Source organism: Emiliania huxleyi (assembly GCF_000372725.1).
Source record: "Emiliania huxleyi CCMP1516 unplaced genomic scaffold EMIHUscaffold_22, whole genome shotgun sequence".
Taxonomy (NCBI): Eukaryota; Haptophyta; order Isochrysidales; family Noelaerhabdaceae; genus Emiliania; species Emiliania huxleyi.
Genome location: NW_005200417.1, coordinates 739110 through 760622, shown reverse-complemented (window position 1 = coordinate 760622; position 21513 = coordinate 739110). Strand labels below are relative to the sequence as shown.

General features: G+C 64.0%; 5 protein-coding genes across 5 annotated transcripts; 3 read left to right on the top strand and 2 right to left on the bottom strand.

Annotated features, from left to right (window-relative positions):
- Positions 1–3361: 3361 nt before the first annotated feature.
- Positions 3362–4450, bottom strand: EMIHUDRAFT_100200 (hypothetical protein; the record flags this gene model as incomplete). Its single annotated transcript, XM_005780215.1, has 1 exon — positions 3362–4450. One exon carries the CDS (start codon positions 4448–4450, stop codon positions 3362–3364), a length of 1089 nt encoding a protein of 362 aa, XP_005780272.1.
- A 3534-nt stretch (positions 4451–7984) lies between these two features.
- EMIHUDRAFT_204837 (hypothetical protein) lies at positions 7985–8556 on the bottom strand (the record flags this gene model as incomplete). Its single annotated transcript, XM_005780214.1, has 2 exons — positions 7985–8107; positions 8230–8556. 2 exons carry the CDS (start codon positions 8554–8556, stop codon positions 7985–7987), a joined length of 450 nt encoding a protein of 149 aa, XP_005780271.1.
- Positions 8557–9699: 1143 nt separating this feature from the next.
- On the top strand, positions 9700–10101 carry EMIHUDRAFT_47413 (FKBP-type peptidyl-prolyl cis-trans isomerase; the record flags this gene model as incomplete). Its single annotated transcript, XM_005780213.1, has 1 exon — positions 9700–10101. A coding segment is annotated over one exon (402 nt), but the record flags the coding sequence as incomplete, so codon positions are not given.
- Positions 10102–10384: 283 nt separating this feature from the next.
- On the top strand, positions 10385–11835 carry EMIHUDRAFT_204835 (hypothetical protein; the record flags this gene model as incomplete). The annotated part of the gene is made up of 3 exons (XM_005780212.1): positions 10385–10609; positions 10670–11431; positions 11599–11835. The coding sequence occupies 3 exons, from the start codon at positions 10385–10387 to the stop codon at positions 11833–11835; spliced, it is 1224 nt and encodes a 407-aa protein (XP_005780269.1).
- A 6942-nt stretch (positions 11836–18777) lies between these two features.
- EMIHUDRAFT_353653 (hypothetical protein) lies at positions 18778–19871 on the top strand. The gene is made up of 4 exons (XM_005780211.1): positions 18778–19318; positions 19384–19512; positions 19595–19652; positions 19726–19871. Exons 1-4 carry the CDS (start codon positions 18821–18823, stop codon positions 19806–19808), a joined length of 768 nt encoding a protein of 255 aa, XP_005780268.1. The 5' UTR covers positions 18778–18820; the 3' UTR covers positions 19809–19871.
- Positions 19872–21513: the final 1642 nt, after the last annotated feature.

Sequence of the window (21513 nt, the reverse complement as noted above, 5' to 3'; positions counted from 1 at the left end):
AAAAGAAAAAGGGCTGGAGAGGGTGCCAATACCATGAAAAAAGGGGCGAGGGCACTGATTTGGGGGGCGACACAGGCCGCGCCCTGGCGGTATGGGCAAAGTTTTTTGGGGGTCAACCTAGGGAAAAAAGGAAGGGGCGGTTCAACGGAGAGAAGGGGCGCTGGTGCTATCGCCGTAAAATACAAGGGGGTGGGGGGGGGGAATACGCCGTGAAAAGCGCCGAGACGAGGGATGTTGTGCGCAGACCGCGGAAAAGCGACGAGTGAGGGAGGGGGGGGTGCGCGCGCGCCGTCCTGCAGCGTCGCCGGCCGCAGGCCAAGGAGCTCGGCTCCTCGAGAGCACCGACGGACGACAAATTGCTCCTCAGCAGTGCGACGCCGAGCTGGAGGCTCGGCCGGGAGCTCGCGCGGGCGCGTGGAGCTTTCCGCTCGGGCCAGCAGGAAACGGGCGCCCCGCACAGCGACGCCCGCCGTAGAGTGCCGAGAGCTCGGCTCGACGCGAGCGCCGAGGAAAAGCGATCGGCTCCCAAGCAGTGGGACGCCGAGCTGGAGGTTCGGGCGGGAGCTCGCGCGAGCACATAGCAAGGTGCGTGCGCGGCGGCGTGACACAGGTGAGCGGGCAGCTGGCGCACATTTCGGCTGTGGGAGCTGCCAGGAGTTTGCTCTCTCCGTTCACACCCCTTTGCAGAATAAAAGGGGAAATGTTTGTCTGTGTGTCGCTCGTGCGTGTCGTCATCATCTGTAGCGCGTCCACCCATACCGCGTTGGTGTCCAGTCCGAGCCTGGCTGTTCTTCACCTTCCTACTAACCTCTCTCTCACAGCACACTGGCACGACAAGGGCGCAGGCTGGCGCGGACTGGCACACACACCGGTGTTGACAAAGAATTCTTCGCGCTATTCCAATCCCATCAAAACATCACAAGATTCTGTGTGATCTCTGTGTCTTGATTTGCCAACTACAAACCTACAACAAAAGAATTCAAACTGCGGAAGTTGCGAGCGCCCGCCGCCGGCACGACAGCCGCCCGGCCCCGCTGCGAGTTTGGCGCTAGCACCGCCCTCTCTCTCTGCTGCATCTCTCTGCCGCCCTGGCCGTCGGCGAAGACATGCCTCGGCAGTGCCTCGCCGCCGCCTCCACGTGCGACGCCGACCTGCAGCGAGACAACGAGAAGCGTCTTCATGGCGTTGCCGCTCTCCTGCTTCTCGGCCTGGATCATGGCTGCCTGGCGCGTTGAGCTCGCTCAGACGCGTGGGAAGCGCAGACTGTGTGCGGGCAGCAGCGCACCGACGAAGATCGACGACGACGAGATCGACGACAAAGGGACGTAAGTAGGATCCACTTACTTAGCCACTTACTTACTTATGGGATTCAATTTCTTCGGCGGCATCTTCGTGGTAGGGTCGATTCCGCATGGTACGGGACCCCTCGATCGTCTCGCCCTCCCTCACTGGTGTGTTCATTGGGGGGGGTCATAACAAACACGGTGCAGGATCGAGGTGCACGCTGCCAGAGCAGTGTCGTCCCCCCTCTCCCCGACGGTGATGGCGGTGTGACCGATCGAGCTACAAGAGGAGCTTGTTCAGCAGGATCCGGGACGGTCGGGCGCACTACCTCACTCACTGGGCCTGAGACCGCCGAGACGCCCCCATCACCGTCTCGGATTCATGTGGGATCGAACCACTCCGGGATGGGCAAGCCCATCAATTTTCGTTTCGTATTTCCCTGCACCTGCAGGCGATGGCGAGAGAGGGATGAGTGAAGCTGGGACGGAAGGGGAGAGGAGGAAGGGCGGGGGCCGGGCGGGGAGGGGTGGGGGGGGGCATGTAGCTCTGGGGGCATGTAGCTCTTACGAACATACCCGAGGGCGAACTGCTGACGGGTTTGCGATGAGGAGCGATCCGAACGTGGCATTCGGGTGATTAGATTTGATCTGTGATCTGTGAGGGTCCGCCCGCAGGCGCATTTTGTATACCGAGGCGGTGCCCGGTGCCGAACCTGTCGGACCTTAAGACAGCGTTGTAGATCCCTGGGCGAGGGTGGTGGAGAGAATAATCTGTGTCGCAGACAAGTGCGAGCCTTCGAGTCGACGGAGCGAGCGTGTGCTTTTGGTTTTAGGTTCGTTGTTGAGCACTTGAGCACTGCCCACTGGATAGGGTCGATTCCGCATGGTACGGGACCCCTCGGTTCGTTGTTAGGTAAACTTCACAGAGACGCAGAGAGAGCCACGCTGCCACAGCCAGCCCGCGAATAGAGATAGATGACTGTGATCTCGTGCAACTCGTGTTTGGGCACCAAGCAAACAAAGCGCGGTGGGGGGAGACGGCTGTCGTCAAAAAAAGTCTGGGTTCACGGTGAGCGGCAACGTGGCGCGGACGACTTCGCCTCGTGGAGCGATTGACGTAGACACCGTGCGCGCGCTCAGCGTTACGCTGAGCTCTTCGAAGCTCCCGAGGTCGATGGTCCGGGAGGCTCCCGCCACACAAATCCGAGACGGTGACGAGAAGCGTTCTGGTGATCTCAGGCCCAGTGAGGCAGTGCACTGGTCTAACTCGGATCCTGCTGAACAAGCTCCTCTTGTAGCTCGATCGGTCACACCGCCATCGCCGTCGGGGAGAGGGGGGACGACACTGCTTCGGCAGCGTGCACCTCGATCCTGTACCGTGTTTGTTATGACCCCCCCCGATGAACACACCAGTGAGGGAGGGCGAGACGATCGAGGGGTCCCGTACCATGCGGAATCGACCCTATCCAGTGCTCAAGTGCTCAAGTAGACGCCGGAGGCCGGGAAGCTGGCTACAGTCAGCTAGCACGTGTCCCCTATGCGAGTATGGCTCCTACCAGTGCACCAGACTTACAGATGTGTCTTCAGAGGCGGGTTTGTGCCTAATAACGGCAGTATTGGAGAAAACGGCGCGGAACCAGCGACGCATGCCGGTGAGGCCGATTTTCTTAAACGGTCTTAAAAGAGGGAGACCCCCCGCGGCGTGCCTGCAATCTCTTAAATGGCAATTTAAGCCCCCAAAAACCTCTTTCTTAAAAGCTCTTTACGAAAAATCCGGCCCACAGAACCCTAGGGGTCCCCTAAGGTAAACTCTCTCAACCCCTAAAAAAAAGAGCACTACAGAGAGAGATAGACAGTCGAGGAGAGGAGAGGAATAAAGCGGAACGCACACGGGAAAGTAACGACAGTTCACACGGTAAACAGCTGAGAGACTCGACATACTGTGGCTTCACAGTGTAAACAAAGAAACGCTTAGTAGCAAGGTGCACTGGAAAGCACGCGTCACGTACACAACAGCAACTCACTGACCCAGCTCTATGCATAGCTCGCAGAATCAGAACACACGTCGCACAAACGAATCAGAAACATTGGGACACCTCGACATTCACGGGGTACCGACCCGTGGCGTCGGTGCCGCCGGAGCACACCACGCCGGGCAGGCGGCAAGGGAGCCATGGGTACGCCTCTGGCGGTTGGGGAGGGGGCGGTGAGGATGGGCTCAGTCTCGAGATTGCGACCCAGTGGGGTGCCGGAGGCGGCGAGGAGGAGGTCTTGGCGGGCGGAAGCCGCGTCAGCTTTGGCGAGTGCCTCAGGTCGAGCGCCAGCGGCCCGCTCGTCAGCTCGAAGGCGGGAGGCGAGCTTGTGGAGGGGTACAGCTCGTAGAGGTACGGCCACTGGACCGTCGGCGCCTGGAGCTGGGGCGGCTCCGGCAAGCTGACCGGCGGCAGTTGTATCCGCGGCGCGTGAAGCTCGGGCAGGCCAGTGTCTACATCTGGAAGCTCTACGTTGGGCAGCTCTGGCGGGCGGAGCTCTGGCAGGGGAGCACCGCCGCCGCCAGGATCGCGCGTGGTGGTGCCACGGCCGCTGGACTCGGAGGCGTTTGTTTTCATTGCACGGCCCGTGGGCAAGCTGGCACGGTCGGCCTCGACGGTGCCCTTCACCATGCCGCCGGTGAGGGCGGAGGCGGAAATGGTGGAGGCGGGGACGTCGGCAGAGACGGCGATGGCGCCTGCGGCGATGGCGGAGGCGAGAGCGGCCGAGGGAGAGACGGCCAATGGCGTCGCAGCTGTGTTGGCCGGAGGAGGCTGCGCTTTGGTAGACTTTGTCGGCCGCTTCGGTTGCTGTCTGGGAGACGCGTCGAAGCTCAGTAGTGGCGGCATTTGCAGTTGAGGCATTTGCGGCTCTGGAAGCTGCGGGCCTCTGAGCTCTGGCAGAGCTTGCTGCTGGAAGTGCGGCATGCCAAAGTGTGGCATGAGCTCCTCCCGGATCCGTGCTGTCACCCGCGACGCCTTTGGTCCGAGGCCTGCCTCTGGTGGAAAACTACCCGGCATCGCACGGCCTGCGGCAGCACTCCGCGCGAGGACCAGCAGGGCGGTCAGCGAGAGCAAAGCGCCGGAGCACGAGATGACACGCGCACGCGACGGCGGCGAGGGCTGAAGAGCGATCATTGGCGGCGCAAGAGAGCAAGAAGGCTGCAGGAAGGCAGATACACGCTAGCCGAGGGAGCGTCCTTCGTTCGGGGGGGTACAGCGTCGATTGCTTTTCTTTTTTCATACAGTGAGCTCAACCAGGTTTGCCTCTCGCACCCCGCCCGTCTGTTTTCCTTTCCTTTTTTCTCTACCGCACCCTCTCTTTTCCTCTCTATTTTTCCGGGGAAACTGCGTGGAAATCGTCAAATTTTTGGCTCTGAGCCGAGTCTGAGGCTGGTTTGGGCCCAAAATCAGCCAAATTTTAGGCCGAATCGGCAAAATGCCGGGAATTTCGCGGAGAACCCGTGTATACCTGGAAATTACCCTGCGACCGCCTTGAGCACTTGAGCACTGGGGGCACCTGTGACGGCCCGCTACGAGAAGGGCGACTACCGGTTCGCGCGGGAGAAGAATTGCGACCTGCGTTTGCACTTCGAGACGTTCGGCGGCTTCGGGGACGGCGTCCGCAAAATTCTTCGGCAGGCGGCGGACCAGCTGAGTAACAAACTTTCGCACGCTCAGCACCTCGATGAGGTCACATGGACCACCAAGAACTGGCACGGGCTGCAGATGCAGCGCTTGTCTGTCGTTCTCCACACCGCCGTGGCGTGGCAGACGGTGAACGAGCTAGCGTGCGGGGACAGCGGCATTGTGCACGATGCTAAGTGCATTGCCGTTCTTAACGGAGTCGCTTAGGCGGCTCCGGTGGTGTGCCTGTGATAGTACTAGCACGCGCCAGTTCGCACCTGCCTGTGTCGAGCCTGTCTGCTGTGAGCGAGAGTTCGCTTGTTTAAATTCTTATTGAGAATAATAGAGGGGGGACGACACTGCTTCGGCAGCGTGCACCTCGATCCTTGGAGCACTTGGAGTGCAGTCATTAACCTCACATCCAGGGCCGGGGAGCCTGTACCGTGTTTGTTATGACCCCCCCCCCCCATGAGCACACCAGCGAGGGAGGGCGAGACGATCGAGGGGTCCCGTACCATGCGGAATCGACCCTATCCAGTGCTCAAATGCTCAAGAGAAAATACGTCGCAGGATTCCCCCCTATGGCGCTGTGCACTGGTCTTTCACATCCCTATGTTGCCGATCTTCGCGCTTACCTCCGCCTTTGTCCTCAACGCAGCGCCACCGCTCCACTGCAGCGGCCGAGGCGCTGCGCCGACGCTTCGAGTAAAGGGCTACTTTGCCTCTCGCGACGTGCGACTGGTGTCGCGGAGGGCGGAGGACGTCGCCGCCTTCCAGGAGAGGGAGCGCATTCGCTGGGACGTCGTGTACGACGAGGACTACTATGCATTCCATCCGAAGGGGCTCAGCCTCGAGTTCTACCCGGGAGACCGGGTCGAGGTCGTGGGCGACGTCAAGGTCAAGGAGATTGAGAACGCGAGAGGGCGGACCGGCGTCGTGACGCACTACGAGTTCGACGACGAGTACGAGTCGTGCCAAACCTGCTCGACCGCATGCCCGGTAACGGTCGAGCTCGATGAGGCGTAGAGCCGCGCTGCGCCTCGCCACCCCCACACTGCGGTGGTCGTCTCATAAGTTGAGGAAATCGGAGGACGCCACAGACAATCCGCGCTCGCCGCTTGGACGGCGGCTTGGCCGCAGCTCGTGTGCGTGCCGCCGTCCTAGCGGCGGGTGAATCCGACCAGCCGCTCGTCGTCAGCAGTGTTCCCCGACCTCTGCGCCGCGCTCGGCGAACCTCGACAGCGCCTCGGGTGGCGCATGCATCTCTTTTGCGACTGAAGTCACTCTGGAGAGCAGCTCCTCCCTGGCTCTGCTGCTCGCAAGCTCTGCACAGATGGCGTAAGGACCAAGTGACGCCTGACGGTGGTTGTCAGCGAAGGAGCAGCGATTGTCCCGGTGCGAGGCCGCGTTTCTTTTGTGCGCGGCGCCTACATATAAAGCCGAAAGACCACGAGCCAGCCGCGTGCCTCCATGGCCGGAGCCGGCCCGCCCGCCCACGCCCCACCGCCCACCCTCCTTCCAGCTTCCAAACCCCGCGGCCCCGCGGCCGCGCCGTGCCCTAAGTCGGCGCGGCACTCGTCGAGAGCTCCGAGGCGGCTCACTCGCTCTCGGCAGCGCCCACATGCACGTGAGCTATCTAGATAGTCACGCAGCTTCCACAGAGCACGTGTCGGCAGATCAGGAGTAACATGCGTTTTCGACGCAATCTCCCGCGTCACGCGCGCTCGTCCGCGTCGTCCGCCTCCCAGCGCGCCTACGGGGAGAGGGGTCCTCCGGGGTCCGATCTCGGAAGCAAGGTTGCCAACTGCTCTCGTGCACTCGTGGTGTGGTCGAGATGTGCGACTGCCGAGCCGGCTGAGAGCCTTGTGAGCTTGTGAGTCTGTGTGTGTCGCTCCAGCGTGGCCGTCATCTCCTGTCTCGCGCCCACACCCATACCGCGCGCCGGTGTTCTGAGCCTGACTGCTCCTCGCCTCTGGACTTACTGACCGGGCATCGCCACCGCGGCGAATCCCGACCCGGGACAATCTCGGGCGAATCTCGGGCGAATCTCGGCAAATCTCGGGAATCTCGCCTCGAGCTGCCGGCGCAGCGCCGCCAGCCGGCCCTCCTCGTCGCCCTGTCCGGCGGGCGCCTGCCCCCTCTCCGCGCGCCGTGGCGCAAGCCGCTCGGCGGCGCGCGGGAGATTGCGATCTCGCTGGCCCGCACTCGAGGATCGGCGGCGCTTCTTGGCGCGCTCCTGCATGGGGGGAGGAAGGCCGTGCTCGACACAAGAATGCCCGACACACGGGGCCGGGAGACAAAGTGCAGAAGGATACCTTGGGGGGGCGAGCTCGGCGAATCTCGGCGAATCTCGGCCGAATCTCGGCTGCGGCCGTCGCGTCGGCCACTGTCGGCCAATCCCGCCGAATCTCACCGAATCTCGCAAAATCTCGCCGAGTCTCGCCGAGCCTCGCCGAGCCTCGCCGAGCCTCGCCGAGTCTCGCAAATCTCGCAAATATTCGCAATCTCGCGCGCACCTCGGCGGAGAACGCGGCGCCGCGGGGAGGCTCTTCGCTCAGCGCCGCCCGCCCCGCCTGCTCGCGGCTGGGGCTAGGGTCAGGGCCAGGGTAGGGGATGGGGTTATGGTTGGGGTTCGGTTAGGGTCAGGGCTGGGGGTGGGTGGTGTGGGGGGAAGTCTCGGCGGCATCTCGGCGGCATATCTCGGCGGCATCTCGGCGGCATGTCTCGGCGGCATCTCGGCTGCATCTCGGGCTCCTGCTTGATGAGGACAGCCTCGTCGTACTCGTTCTCCGACGGCGGGTAGAGCATCCCGCCTTGAGGACAGGTGTCAGGCTTAGGGTTCGGGTTCGGGTTCGGGTTCGGGTTCGGGTTAGGGTTAGGGTTAGGGTCGGGGTCAGGGTTAGGATTGGGTACGGTACGGCCGGAAGAAAGAGGGTACAGTCCCCAACTGAACCCGACTCGGGGATGCCCAGGACACAGTCGGAAGGCGAGGGCCCGTCTTGAGCATCCACCTAGCCGTTGGTTCTCTCTCGACTCCAATCTCGGCTAAGTCGCGCCGGCAGGCAGGTGGGCGAGCTGGAAGCGAGCAGCATGGCAAAGCGTCTGCAGCTGGCTGGCGCTCCACTGCGCCGGAGCGGCGGCCGGCGAGGCGGCGTCGCGCGAGTCCGCCTCGTGGAACGGGGCGAAAGCGTCAGTTCGTGTCTCGGAAGTGTCTGCGACGTGTCTCGGAAGAGACGTGCCTCGAGCAGCGAGGCGAAAGTGTCTGCGTCGTCGCGGGCCGCAAAGCTCACCAGGTAGGTGCGGCGGCCGTGGCCGAGCGGCCGGCTCTGCATCGTATAGACGCCCTGAGCAGGAGCCGACAGTGAGGAATTGGGCAGCAGCGTCGGCCTCCCTCCGGCGGTGAGGAGAGTGGCGGTGACAGCGAGGAGTTGGGCAGTAGCGTGGGGCAGCGAGGAGAGGAGTTTAGAGCTCACCTCGTCGGGCTGGTCGGCGTTAAAGAGGAGAACCCACGCCGACGCCGCGCCGCCAAGCACCCGGCCGGGCGGCCCAAAAGCCATCTTGCTGCTTGCGGCGCTCATGCCGGCGCGCGAGGGTTCGAGGCCGTCAGACAGCCCCATGGTCGGAGAGGCGGAGAGGCGGCCTGGCAGTATCGAGTGGGCCGAGGGCCGCGCCGCTAGGAAGGCCGAGCCGCTAGCGAGGAATAGGCTTGAGGCCAACATCTCCAACACTGGCTGGCGCTTCAACCTACTGGTCGTTCGGTACAATTGTACCCTGCCTTCGCGCCGCTCCTGGGCCCTGATATGCGCGTCATCTTCAAACACCCCCCCCCTCGCACCTAGCCGCCCCCATTCTCGCAAGACGTGTGAGCATGAGGGGGGTGGTGGTACCCCCCTACAGGTGCCCCTGGCCAGGCCTCTGACCGAGAGGGGGGTACACCTCGCGGGAGCCAAGACTGCTCGACCGACAGGGGGGTGCCTGCCCAAGACCCAGGTAAAACCCGGGTATACCCGAGAAAGTCCAGGTATACCCGAAAAATACCTGGACGCGCGTCCACATGCCGCAGCACGCCATGACCCAAAGGCAGGCTCCCAGTGAGGCTAGATATGCCGCCCTCCAGAGCAAGATCTCCCGACTGAGCACAGGCACAGCACCGATTCCCGAGAGGAGGACCAGCACAGTTGAATGCGCCACGCTTCCCGGCAATCGTTTTGCCGCTCGGCGGGCCCGGAGAAGCAGCCCGGAAAGCACCTTTTAGGCTGATATCAGCAGGTTTACTTCGCTCGGTTGGGGATGGGACGGGGAACTTTTGCGAGTGGGCAGGGAACTGCAGGGGGAGAGGGGGAGGGAGGCCCAGGGAGGGGCTGCGGCTGGATCCTACTGCGCGGCTGGACTAAAGACGCACTAAACCTCGCTAAATCTGGATGTAAAGTCGACTAAATTTGCGCTAAATTTGCGCTAAATTTGCACTAAAGTTGCACTAAATTCGCACTAAATTCGCGCTAAAGTGCACTAAAGATGCAGTACATAAACACTTCACACCGCACTAAATTTAGACCCAGGCGCCCTCCTATGGCGCTGTGCGCTGGGGAACACAGGGCCTTGTCGGTGGAGTTGAGAGGTTGCTGCGAGCGCTCGCTGGCGTGCGGGCAGACAGCACTCACCGGACGCTGTGCCGTCGCAAGCACAGCCTTGTCACAAGCACGGTCCGTGCCCTCATGGCGTTCCTGCTCGCTTTCGTGGCCCTCGCGTCCAACGAGTTTGGGGAGGCTTTTTTGAAGGCGAACGCTGCGCAGCCGGGCGTGGTGACGACTGCGAGCGGCCTGCAGTATCGCATGCTCCAGGTGGGCGATGGGAGGCAGCACCCGCTGCCAGGCACGAGCTGCTCGTGCCACTACGAGGGAAGGACAGCGCAGGAGCACTCCAAGTTGCCGCCCGGCAAGAAGTTTGACTCTTCCTTTGACCGAGGAGAGCCGGCCAGCTTTGCGCCGAACCAGGTGATTCGCGGGTGGACCGAGGCGCTGCAGCTCATGGTGGCGGGCGACAAGTGGGAGCTGTACATCCCGAGCCAGCTCGGCTACGGCGAGGGCGGCGCCGGCGACGACATCGGCGCAGGAGACGTGCTCGTGTTTACACTGCATTTGCTTGGCGTGAATGGGCCGGGAGTTCCCGCAAAGCAGCCCCGTCCCCGCCGGCACGGAGGCCGCGGGGGCGGCAAGCGGTTCGGTCGCAACGAGCTGTGAAGCCGCGTGGAACGCGCTTGTATCAACAGCGTGGGTGCTGTGCGGGTGTCTGCGGAACTCAGAGCCCCAATGTGGCCCTGCGCGCTGCGGCCCCGGCCGCACGGAGAAAGGGTCGCCCTTTATGTGCGTGTGTCGTTTGTGTCTATTTTCCTTGGGCCCGAAGCCTTCTTTTTACTCGCAAGGGAATATATTTCTTTTTTCACGAATGGGAGCCATCCGGCCCGCTCGGTGCTCCAAGATGACAGAGCTCGCGCGCGGCTTCGCGTCCTCGGCGTGCGCATCCGCGCGCCTCGCCGAGCAGCAGCGCTTTGCGGCGCAGTGGCTCGCCATCGTGCCCGCGTTCAATCAATCTGCTGCAGCCGACTTTGGCGGCGGCGACTGGACTGAGCGAGCCCGTCGCTGGCAGGACGGCGACAGCGCGGATGCCCGAGTGCGCCCGTTCGGCAAACCGCCCCACCGCCGCCTCTGACGGCCGCCAACCCTTCGACAGGCGCACGCCGCCTTCAACATGGCCTTCGTCTCGCACCGCCTTCGAGTCGTCTATGTGGCGAATCAAAAGGCGGCCGCGAGAACCATCCTCAACCTCCTCTCGTCCTTTGGCGAGGTGGAGCCGGTCCGACTCCCATTTCTGACGACGAGTCCGCAGCAGAGTGCGCAAAGAGTGGAGGAACGGTCGCCGCGCCGGTTCACCGTCACCTTTCGGAAGCACGGCACCCTCGGCTTGCGCTTTTGGAAGGGCAGCGAGAAGCTGAGGGTGGAGTGGCTGACAGACGACGGCCTCGCGTCGAGCGAGCCGGCGATCCGGCCCGGGTGTGTGGTGGTGGCAGTGCAGGGAACGTCGCTCCAGGGTATTGGCTACCAGGACGCGCTGGCACGGGTGAAGGACGCCAGCCGGCCGCTGCAGCTCACCTTTGAGGAGCCACCCGCTGCCATGGAGACGTCCGATGCCATGCCAGAGGCGAGGCCGGACTACTTGCCGCCGTACCTCATCTTCACCTTTGTGCGCGACCCGCTCCTCGCCTTCCTCTCGGGCGCGGCGGAGGCGGTCCACCGCCATCGCCACGGGTTCCGGACTGGATGCCCGCGGCCCAAGGCGGCGTGCTTGTCCGTCCCTTGCCGCGGCGACGTGCTGACGCCGCTCGTCGAGGACGTGCGCGCAAGGCGGTGCATCGGCACGCAGGCGTTCCACGTGTGGCCGCAGGTGCTCAAGCTCGCCGTGCGGCTGCCGCGGCCGTTTGGCTTCGTCGGCCGCGTGGAGTGGCTGGCGCGGGAGCCCTAGACGCGCTGAACAGACGGACTTGGGTGTACTCCAGCCAGCGCTCGAGGGGAAGGGAGCTCAGCTGTATTCGGCTGTGACCAGCCAAGATGCATAGTGTCCGCATCGGATGTCTTTCATCCGGGTACTTTTCACACCGGCAGGAGCGAGACATGGCCGCGCTGCTCCGCCTCTGCAACGTGTCGCACGGCACCAACGTGTCGCGGCTGCTCAGGCGCTCGACCGAGGTTGCCAAGCATCGGGACGAGTGTGGGAACGAGCTTCGAGTCGACAGCGCGCTCACCGCGCCGGGCACACCGGCGCGCGCTGCCCTCTGCGACTTGCTACGAAGCGACTACGCATGCGGCTTCGCGGCGCCGGGTGAGCGGTGTGCCGGGTGAGCGGTGAGCTGCCTTGGTGAGGACACGTATCGACGAGAGAGCAGCGCGCAGCGCAAGCGTAGCCGTAGGGATTTTGGAGCACTTTTGGCGGGTGGTAGCAGCTGGTGGTCGTCTTCCTTTCGGGCACTTGAGCACTTGGAGTGCAGTTGGGCTGCAGCATATTGTTTTTCTACAAGAGAGCCCCTCCGACATAACCTACATAAAAAGGTAGGTAGGTAGGTAGAAAGGTGAAGAACAGCCAGGCTCGGACTGGACACCAACGCGGTATATGGGTGGACGCTGGACAGATGATGATAGGGGTCGGGACAGGTCGCCAGAAAAATAAATTCGAGGTCCCCAAAAACAAATAAATTCCAGGTCGCCAAAAATCCTCAAATCCAGCCTCGCTTCGACTTCGATGGCCTCCGACTCTCCGTCTCATGCGCGACCCGGCCGGGCTAGTCCGCTAGCCGCCCGGCCGATCTGCTGCGCTTCCAGGCGAGGTTTGGGGCACCACCGCGCCCTATGGCAGCGCTCCAGGGCCTCCGTTTTGCGCGGGAAAGGTGATCCGTGGCAGTTGGCGAGCTTTTCACTGGCTGCTGCAGCCCAGCCTCCTGATGCTTGGAGCGGCCCAAACCCAGCCAAACCCAGCGGAACCGACGCAGCCAGCAGGTGTTCAGCGCGCCCCGCCCTTGGATCCACCCACAGTGCGGCCCACAGCCGCGTGCAGCCCTGCAAACTCACACGCTCTGCGCCGCTCTGCGCAGGCGGGCCCGTCTGCCTGGGCAACAGCGAGCAGGTCGTGGCGAGTCTGCACTTCTTCGACTCCCTGTCCGACGAGCAGAAGCGGCTCTGGGAGGAGATGCAGTCGCCGGCCGCGCCGATGGCGGTCGAGCCCGAGGACAGCTCAATCTTTGCGGCCGCTCCCGCGCCACTCGCGCCGACGCCCGATGGACCTTTCTACGCCCCGGGCAAGGCGGCGGCGACGGTGATCGAGGTGCAGGTCATCGGCACACTCGTGCTGCTCTACTTCCGCTCGGACGTGCGCGCCGCGCAGCAGTGGGTCTTGAACGCGGAGAGCGACGCCGACCGAGTTGGCCGCTGCGGCCTCGACGGCCAGGTGTGGGCGCCGCCTTCCTCCTCTCCGACCTGGGCAACGCACGGCCCCGTGCTGAAGCCCCTCGACACCGCGCTGTCGGTCCGGATCGGCGGCGGCGAGGTCGAGACCGCCGCCGCCGTGGTGAGCACGTGGAGCGGCTCCGTCGGCGTCGTCACGCCAGCTCAAGTTGACGCTTACGTCGTCGCGCTGCGCGCGCCCAAGTCCAAGCGCAGGATCGCCGGGCCGGTGCGCAACAGTAGCGGCAACGCGTCGCCGCGGCATGTGGCCGCGATTCCGGCGGTGGCGGCGCTGCTGCGCGTGAGCGGCCGAGTTCTTCGAGATCGCGTGGCCGTCCTCGCCACTGAGCCAACGTTCGAGCCGAAGTGCTCCAAGGCGGTGCTGCACGAGCGTCTCGAGGCGGCGGAGCAGCAGAACAAGGAGCTGCAGCAGAAGCTCACGCACGCGAACCAGCTCAAGTCGCAGGCGCAGCGGCTCGCCAAGGAGAAGGGCAAGATCCGCATCGCCGACACGGTCGCCGCGCAGGTCAGCAAGGTCCGCTCTCGCCTCGAGAGCGAGTACGACGACAAGCTGCTGCGCGAGAAGGCGCGCGCGCAGGGCGAGCTCGAGCGGGCGACCGGCGCGATCGAGAAGAAGCTGGTGCAGGCGAAGCGGCTGAAGACGGACGCGCACGCGGAGAAGCGGGGCGAGCGGGCCAGGGCGGAGGCGCTGAGCGAGCTCGCCGACACGCGGCTGGACAAGTTGAAGGCGCTCAAGGATAAGCTGGCCGCGACGGAGGCGGAGTGCGAGGAGCTCAAGGCGCAGCCCGGCGCCGACCCGACCGAGATGGAGACGCTCTACGAGTCCCAGGGGAAGGTGCTCGCCATGGACGTGTGGGAGAGGGAGGCGCGCGGCGCGGGCGGCGGCAAGGGCGCCAAGAAGTTCGGCTTCCTCTGGCGCACCACCGCCTTCGCGATGATGTCCAACATGACGCCGCAGTCCGCCGTGGTCCCGAACGTGCGCTGCGTCCTTCGCGCCGTCGCGCCGTGGCTCAGCATCGACGAGCCGTCGTCACGCGCGCTGACTGAGTGGCGGTTCGAGTTGCGCTTCATCGAGGAGGCGCTCGCCTTCATGGAGGTCGCCGGCGCGTACAGCATCCGCATGATGGGCTTCGACGGGACGACAAAGTTCGGGAAGCCAATGATGACTTCGAACGTCGTCATCGAGCCCAAGAAGGGCGCCCCCCTCAAGGCGGTGATCCTGCGCGCCTCCTACCTCTCCCCGGACGGCACCGCCGCGGGCGAGGCCAAGACGATCGAGACGAAGTGCTTTGCCCGCGGGCGCGACTTTATCAACCGGTTGATGCGGCGCTGGCGGTTGATGCACCCGGGCGTGCCGTGGCCCGGACCTGAGGCTGCCGCTCTCTCCTTGGCGCGGCTCGCAGGCGGCGGCGCGCTCATGTCCGACACGTGCCCCACGGCCGAGAAGACCAAGCGGCTGCTCTCCGAGATTATCAAGGAGCAGGCGACGGAGATGGCGCGCGAGAAGATGGGCGACGCCTGGGACGGCCTCTCGGTCGAGGAGAAGGAGCACGAGCTGCGCGTCCACCTGCTCGACTGCCACCAGCACATGCGGAACATCTTCCTGAAGGAGATGTCCGGCGCGCAGGCGCGGCACGTCGCGGAGGAGCTCAAGCCGCACTTGGACAACTTCAGCGCGTGGGAGCGCATGTCGACCGACTTCACGCAGCTGCTGCGCGCGACGTACAAGGAGCTGCACCACACGCAGCGCTACTACAAGGGCAAGGGCGTCGAGTTCTCGGCGTGGCTACTCGCGAACTACCCCTCCGCGTTTGCGATCCACTTCGAGCGCGCCGATGGCGGCCGCCAGGTGACGCGCCCACCGGATTGCGGCGTGTCTGATCTCCCCGCAATCTCCCCACAATCTCAGCCGCGTCTCGCCCCGCAGGACCTCGACTACGACGCGGCCATCGCGATGTACGTCAACCGCAAGTACATCGTCGAGTTCCTCGCCATGCTCGTCTTCTCGAACGACCACTCGAACGTCCTCGAGGACTTTCTGTACGTCTGCTTTACCGCGAACGAGTACATCGCCATGACGCGCGCGAACGCCGTCATCGACCTGCTGATCTCGCGTCCGTACCGCTGGCTCGCTGGCAACACGTTCGACACGTCGAAGCTTACGAACTGGTCGCCCCTGAGCATGAACCGCGCGCTCGACTGCGTGTACACCATCCTGGAGCGGGCGGCGGCCGACGGCAGCGTGCTGCTCGACTCGTCGCTCGACGTCTACGCCCCGATCACCGCGGAGCAGCGCGGGTTTGCCGAGTGGCGCAGCTACACGTACGAGGAGGAGACGGTGCTCGCCCCCGACGGCAAGACGCCGCTCCTGCTCTACAAGCTGGCGCTCGGCGAGCTCCTCAATCCGACCGACCCGACCAACATCGCCTCGCGCGCCAAGACGGTGGAGTACCTCGAGGTGCAGGCGGCCGGCGGCCTGCGCAAGCTTCGCGACATGAAGCTCGCACTGGCGAAGCACGTGACGGCGCTCGGCGGCGCCTACGCGTACGAGGCGATGGAGCAGGCGCACGTCGACACGATCGGCCTCGACGCGACCAACGACCGGCTGGCCGAGTCCGTCTTTGGCCGCGTCGACATGATTATGCGTCGCTATCCGGGCATCACCGTCGAGGCTGCCTCCGCCTTGGCGCAGGCGCTGTCGACGAAATCGTTCGAGTCCGACGGCGCCTTCTGGCATCTGAGCCGCGAGATGCAGGAGGTGCTCCTCGAGGAGGCTCGGCTCTCGGTGCGCTCGGAGCGCGCCGTCGACCGGGCGCACCACAAGGCGCCGCTCTATCCTTCACCAGTAGCAGCCCGCCGGCGGGTAAGAGAGCGCGCTCCCTCCCTCCCTCGCCGCAGGAGCATGACGTCTACGTCGCCCACAAGCGCAAGACCAACTCCCAGCTCGAGCTGGACGCGCTCGTCAGGCGCTACGGCCTCGCGCTCTCCTTCTTCCAGCGCTGGCAGACGCGCGGCGTGAGCTCCATCCGCGAGATGACGGTCCAGCTCGCCAAGATCGCGGGCAACCAGGCCAAGCTCGACTGGCTCCGAGAGCAGTGCGAGATGCGGGTCATCGGCCTGAGCTTCAACTACCAGCTGCAGTGGGGCTCGAGCAAGGACGAGGACATCGGCACCGTCGAGGACCTGACCGGCCACCTCAAGGAGATCCTCGAGGAGGAGCAGGAGCGGCGGGGCGCGTGCGAGCTGCCGGACCGCTGCCCCATCCCGACCGTGCGGCGCAAGACGTTCAAGGAGCTGGGCACGCCGACCGTCCAGGCGAAGGAGATTGCGAGCCGGGTCCAGGAGTACGGGGCGGAGGAGCTGCTGGAGCGGGCGGAGCGCGAGCGCGTGCGGCTCGAGGAGGCGGGCGAGATCGACCGCGTGGCGGACGAGAACCCCGAGGAGGCGCCGCCCTGCGACGACTCGCTCGTGGGGGCGGAGCTGGAGATCTGCTGGCGCTACTGGGTGCCTTACACCGACGCGAGCGGCAGGCAGCGCCGGAAGGGGGCGAAGATGTGGTGCCTCGGCACCGTTGTGCAGGTGTGTCGTCGCCCGACCAGCCGCCTCCCCATGCCACTCGTCCACCTCGCACACACTCATGCCACATGATGCTCACTGCGCCCACTCGCCCCAATCGCGCAGATCGCCAACGGCACGACCGACAAGCAGGAGCCCGACAAGCCAAGGTGCAAAAAGCTCGCCAAGGCCGGCGCGGCGCGCATCCGTTGGCCGGCAGACGCCGAGCGCGACGAGCCCGAGTCGTGGTCATGGGAGATCCTGACCGAGGCCAACTTCAACGACGACGTGCACATCGGCTGGAGGCTGTCGGAGGGCGAGCTGCGGAGGCGCGCCGGTGCGCGCAAGGGGCGCGCGGCCATGTAGTGGCCCTCTAGAGGCCCGCGATCGCGGTAGAGCGCGCGTCCGCACAGCGCAGCAGCCGGAAAGTTGCACAATGTGTGTGTCCGTTGTGGGTGTCCCTGCGGTCGCCAGGCTGTCGCCATTGGCTTGTGTGACTGCCCGTGGCAAGTGCTTTGCGCGGGTGTACGAAATTAAGCCCGACGGCTTACCGCTAAAATCGCGGATTTTCCCCTCCCGACCCCTAGTGGGTGTGGTCGGCGACTAGCCGGGGTCGTCCTCCCGATGGGGGACTAGCACTAGCCGTCTTCCACATGGTCCCTCGGGTCCCTGCTGCTCCTAATCTCGTCGTACATCCTCCTGCTGATCTCCGCAACATCCTGCTCCCTCCCTCGTCTCGCCCTGCGCGTCTGCTCCGCCTCCCCGTCGTCCGCCCTGCGTCGTCTGGTGACGGGTCCTCCATAGTCGGTTGAGGTCGCCGCCCTCCTCGTGCCTCTTCCCAACGTTCCCTCGGCGGCCGATGCCGTCTGCTCCGGCTCCCCAGTCCCCGGGTCTGCCCTGCCCTCGTCTGCGCTAGCTTCTGTTTCGTCGGATATTGTGCGTCAAGTGTAAATAAATAAATAAAACGGACACCTCTACTAGGAGATGGGTAAAAAGGAACAGGTCCCCGCCCTGCGGTCTTTGTGCAGGGTTCTTTGTGGGTGTGGTCGGCGACTAGCCGGGGTCGTCAAGTGTAATATTATACCTCCAGAGTGTAATTCTTTTTGCGCGCCGCTAAAATTCTTTTTGTGGTTTGGCGGGAGAGCTGGCCGCCGATCGCTCGGCCTGGCGCGCCACGTGGCGCCAGACCGCAGACGGCAGACGCTGTGCCTGTGGAGAGGACGCAGGCGCCCGCCCGACGCCTTCTTTGCCCTGTCTTTGCCATGCCGGCGAGGGCCAGGCCGCCCTCCCCGCGCCATTGCGCGCACTAAACCAGTGCGCGCATGCTTGGCGAGAACCAATGCAGCGATGGACATCTCGCTGCAGGCGCTCGCGGGCCGTGAGTGGGGGTCCCCACTGCTGCCCCTCTGACTATACTTTTGTCTCTGGTTATGCCTTTCCCTGAGAACGCACACAACGCCTCGTGTGTAATGCCCTGCGTTCCGCGAGTGCGTGTGCCCCGTCGTCCATGCTAGGCGGCCGGCTAGCATGTGTGTACAAACACTCGCTTGGCCAGGTGTGTATTCTTTTTGCTTGGGGCGGACAGCATGCCGGGGTAGGTAGGGTAGGTCTGGGCGCTCCCATCGGGTTTTTCCCTCTCTTCACGCCGGAATTTTCAAAAAAAAGAAATTTTCGGCGAAAATCACGACGTCAACCCTCCCCAAGTGGGTGATCTGGTGCTTGTAGGGCTTGATAGTGGCCTGCCATGTCACAGGAAGGACTGTGATTGCAGGGAGAGTACCACCAGCCATCACTTTAGTTGGTATAGTACCCCACCTTCACCCATCGAGTGATTTCTTTTTTAGTTTCCCATAAGTAGGGTAGGTAGGTAGGTAGGTAGGTAGGGGCACCGCAGGGGCCGGTCAGGTTTTTCCAGAATTTCAGCATGCTGTAGGTAGGTAGGTAGAAAGGTGAAGAACAGCCAGGCTCGGACTGGACACCAACGCGGTATGGGTGGACGCTGGACAGATGATGACGACACGCACGAGCGACACACAGACACAAACAGGCTCACAAGACACACAGCCAGCGGGCTGCCACACACCCTGAGTCGGCTTACACATAACTCAAGGCCATATCCTCCCTGTCGCCCCCCCCAGCACTCCACGGTGCCAAGAGTACAAACAAGGGCACAACGACACAACAGACGACAGGAAGTGACATGCGATGCTGTCCGCCCCAAGCAAAAGAATACAAACCGGGCTTGGCGGGAGCTGGGAAGCACTCTTTCGCCTACGCGGTGCAGGTCGCCTCCAGTGCCAGGCCCGCAAGACTGATGCCGCGGAAGCGCTCCAGGGATGGCGATGAGGATCCGGAGGCGTCCCAGCCCCCGGCTTCCCAGGCGGCGTCTCAGGCGACGCAGGCGCCCCCTTTGGAAGCCGCGGAGCTCGAGAAGCTGAGCGCTACCGCCGTCCGCTTTGTGCTGATGCGTGAGCACAGCCGCAAGCTGCTGGCGAGGACGGAGCTCAAGGAGGCCGTGCTCGGCAAGGACCGGACGGACCGTGGCGGAAAGATTATCAAGGCGGTCATCGCCGCCGCCAACGAGAAGCTGCGCCACCTCTGCGGCCTGGAGCTGGCCACCGCCAACTCGGCTGCGGACGCCGCGCCCGACGCCTCGCAAGCCGCCGGCCCATCGCAGGCGGAGGCGACGCAGGAGGCGACGCAGGAGCGGGCGGTGGGCGGTGGCGCGGCCTCCAAGCTCCTCCTCGTCAACGTGCTCCCCCACGCAGTCGCGCCCGAGCCGGCGGACGGCAAGCTCGTCTTCTACGCGCTGGTGCGCAGCTGGCGAGTGGTGTTGGGTCGCCCGAGCAGCGCGCCCACGCGTGTCGGCCTGCGCAGGTGGAGACGGTCCTCAACCTGCTGAGCGACCACGGCGGCAGGCTGCCCGAGAGCGAGCTGACCGAGACCTGGCTCCCCAAGCTCGGACTCAAAGAGAAGGACACGCTGCCCGGCCTCGGTACCGCAAAGGCGAGCCGCCCGCCCCCGGGCTGCCGCGGCCGGCCACGCGCGCCCACCCCCACTCCGCGACGGCCCCGCGCCCCTGCCGCAGGTGTGTGACCTCATCTCGAAGCGGATGGTGACCGAGGGCTTTCTTGTCAAGACGCAAGGAGAGCCGCGCCGCTGCGAGGGCGCTGGGCGGGCCAACCCGCTGCAACACTCACCGACCCGTCCCGTGCCCAGGTGCGTATGCGCAGGGCCCGCGCGCAGTGCTCTCCCGCAGCTCCGAGGCGGCAAATACCTTCCGAGGTGAGCTCGAGGGCTGAGAGGAGTCACCGCAACGCGCATTGGACCCTCGCTTGTGCCACTCGGGCCGAGATGAACGCTCTCGGGTTGCGGGAGGCGGCGGAGAGGACTGAGGAGCCACCCAAGCTTATGCGTGCCGGCCGTCCGTTTTGGTCGGAGACGCGCGCGTGTCGGAGGTGGCATCCCACTCTATGCGCGTCTCTGGAGCGCCCTGCGCACTGCGTGGCGCGCGCGCCTGTGGGCCCGGGAGCACGAGAGAGACCCCCCGAGAGTATGCCGCCGATGTGTTTACTGAATACTTTAACATGGACAACACGCGCACCACACCGGCGGCCGCAAACGTGGGAAAACGCTGTGCATCGCTCCACTCTCTCTTGACGATTTTTTTTGGGTTTATTGCGAACAAAATCTGCAAAACAATTCGCATCGCAACACGTGTGTCGTTAGCCTGGTAGGTGTGTGGGCGGCCAGTTTGTGTGTGTGTGTGTGTCTCTCATCTCTCTCAAGTCTCTCTCTCTCTCTCTCTCTCTCTGTGTGTGTGTGTGTGTGTGTGTGTGTGTGTGTATGTGTGTGTGTGTGTGTGTGTGTGTACGCACGAGCCCGACGGGCTTACGCCAGCTTCTCATCGTCACCAGCCATGCCGGCCGCCACATTCCAATTGGAAGAGCCAGGGCGCAGCGCTGTGCGGTGGGCTCCCGAGAGTCGAGTGACGTTGCGGACCGGGGCTTGTGCGGCTGAGAACCGGGAGTACTTGAAGTCGGTTGCGAAAAATTCCGTCATCTTGTAGTCGTCACCGCTCCCCTCGATAGCACCTTCCGCCTGCGCCTGAGTGGTGATTTCGTGCGTCGAGCCTTGGGCCTTCCAGAGCTCGTTGTAATGGTCCACCCGGCCGTCAACGGCGATCTGGTCCCCATCGTATGACTGCCCGAGTAGACCATGTGGCGCGACCACAAAGCCGTCGTTTCGCTGCGGAGCAAGGGGGTCGCGCTGAGGCGCTAGCGAGAGGTCTATCTGCTTCTTGCCCGGCACTGTCGAGCGCCATATGAGACGTGATGAAGCCTCCAGCCGCCAGCCTGCCGTCTTCACCTTGAGCACCTCCGCTTTGCCGCCTCGCCCTCCCTGGCGACTCTCGATCGCTATGCTCACATCCTCAATCTCGATAGGCTTGTCACCGACGCGCAGCCGCTTCACTGGCGTGCTGCTCACCCCGTGTACAATCGGCGTTGGCGGCTGGTTGGGCGAGTACTCGATCCGCAGCCGGCGGCCAGAGTCGGCGGTCTTGAGTGAGAGGTAGACGTCAGTGACGAACGAGCCACGCACCTTCATGCCGCCCCACCGGCGAGCACACCTTGTTGGAGTTATTCCGCACGTGATTCCGCAATTCCCACATCTGCAAGTTTTACGCCGGTGAAATTGCTATTACGAGCGCAACTCTTACCGTCCACCCCTTCTTCTAAAAACTGTTTCTACGACCTCGTCGGCAACTCTTACCATCCACCTTTGCTTGAGCACTCGAGTGAGCACACACACACACACACACAGACACACACAGTGGTAGCAGGTAGGGTCTCGATCGATTCCGCATGGTGCTCCATGTACATGTGCACGGGACCCCTCGATCGTCTCGCCCTCCCTCACTGGTGTGTTCATTGGGGGGGGGGGGGGGGGTCATAACAAACACGTACAGGATCGAGGATCGAGGACGAGGTGCCGCCGCCGAAAAAT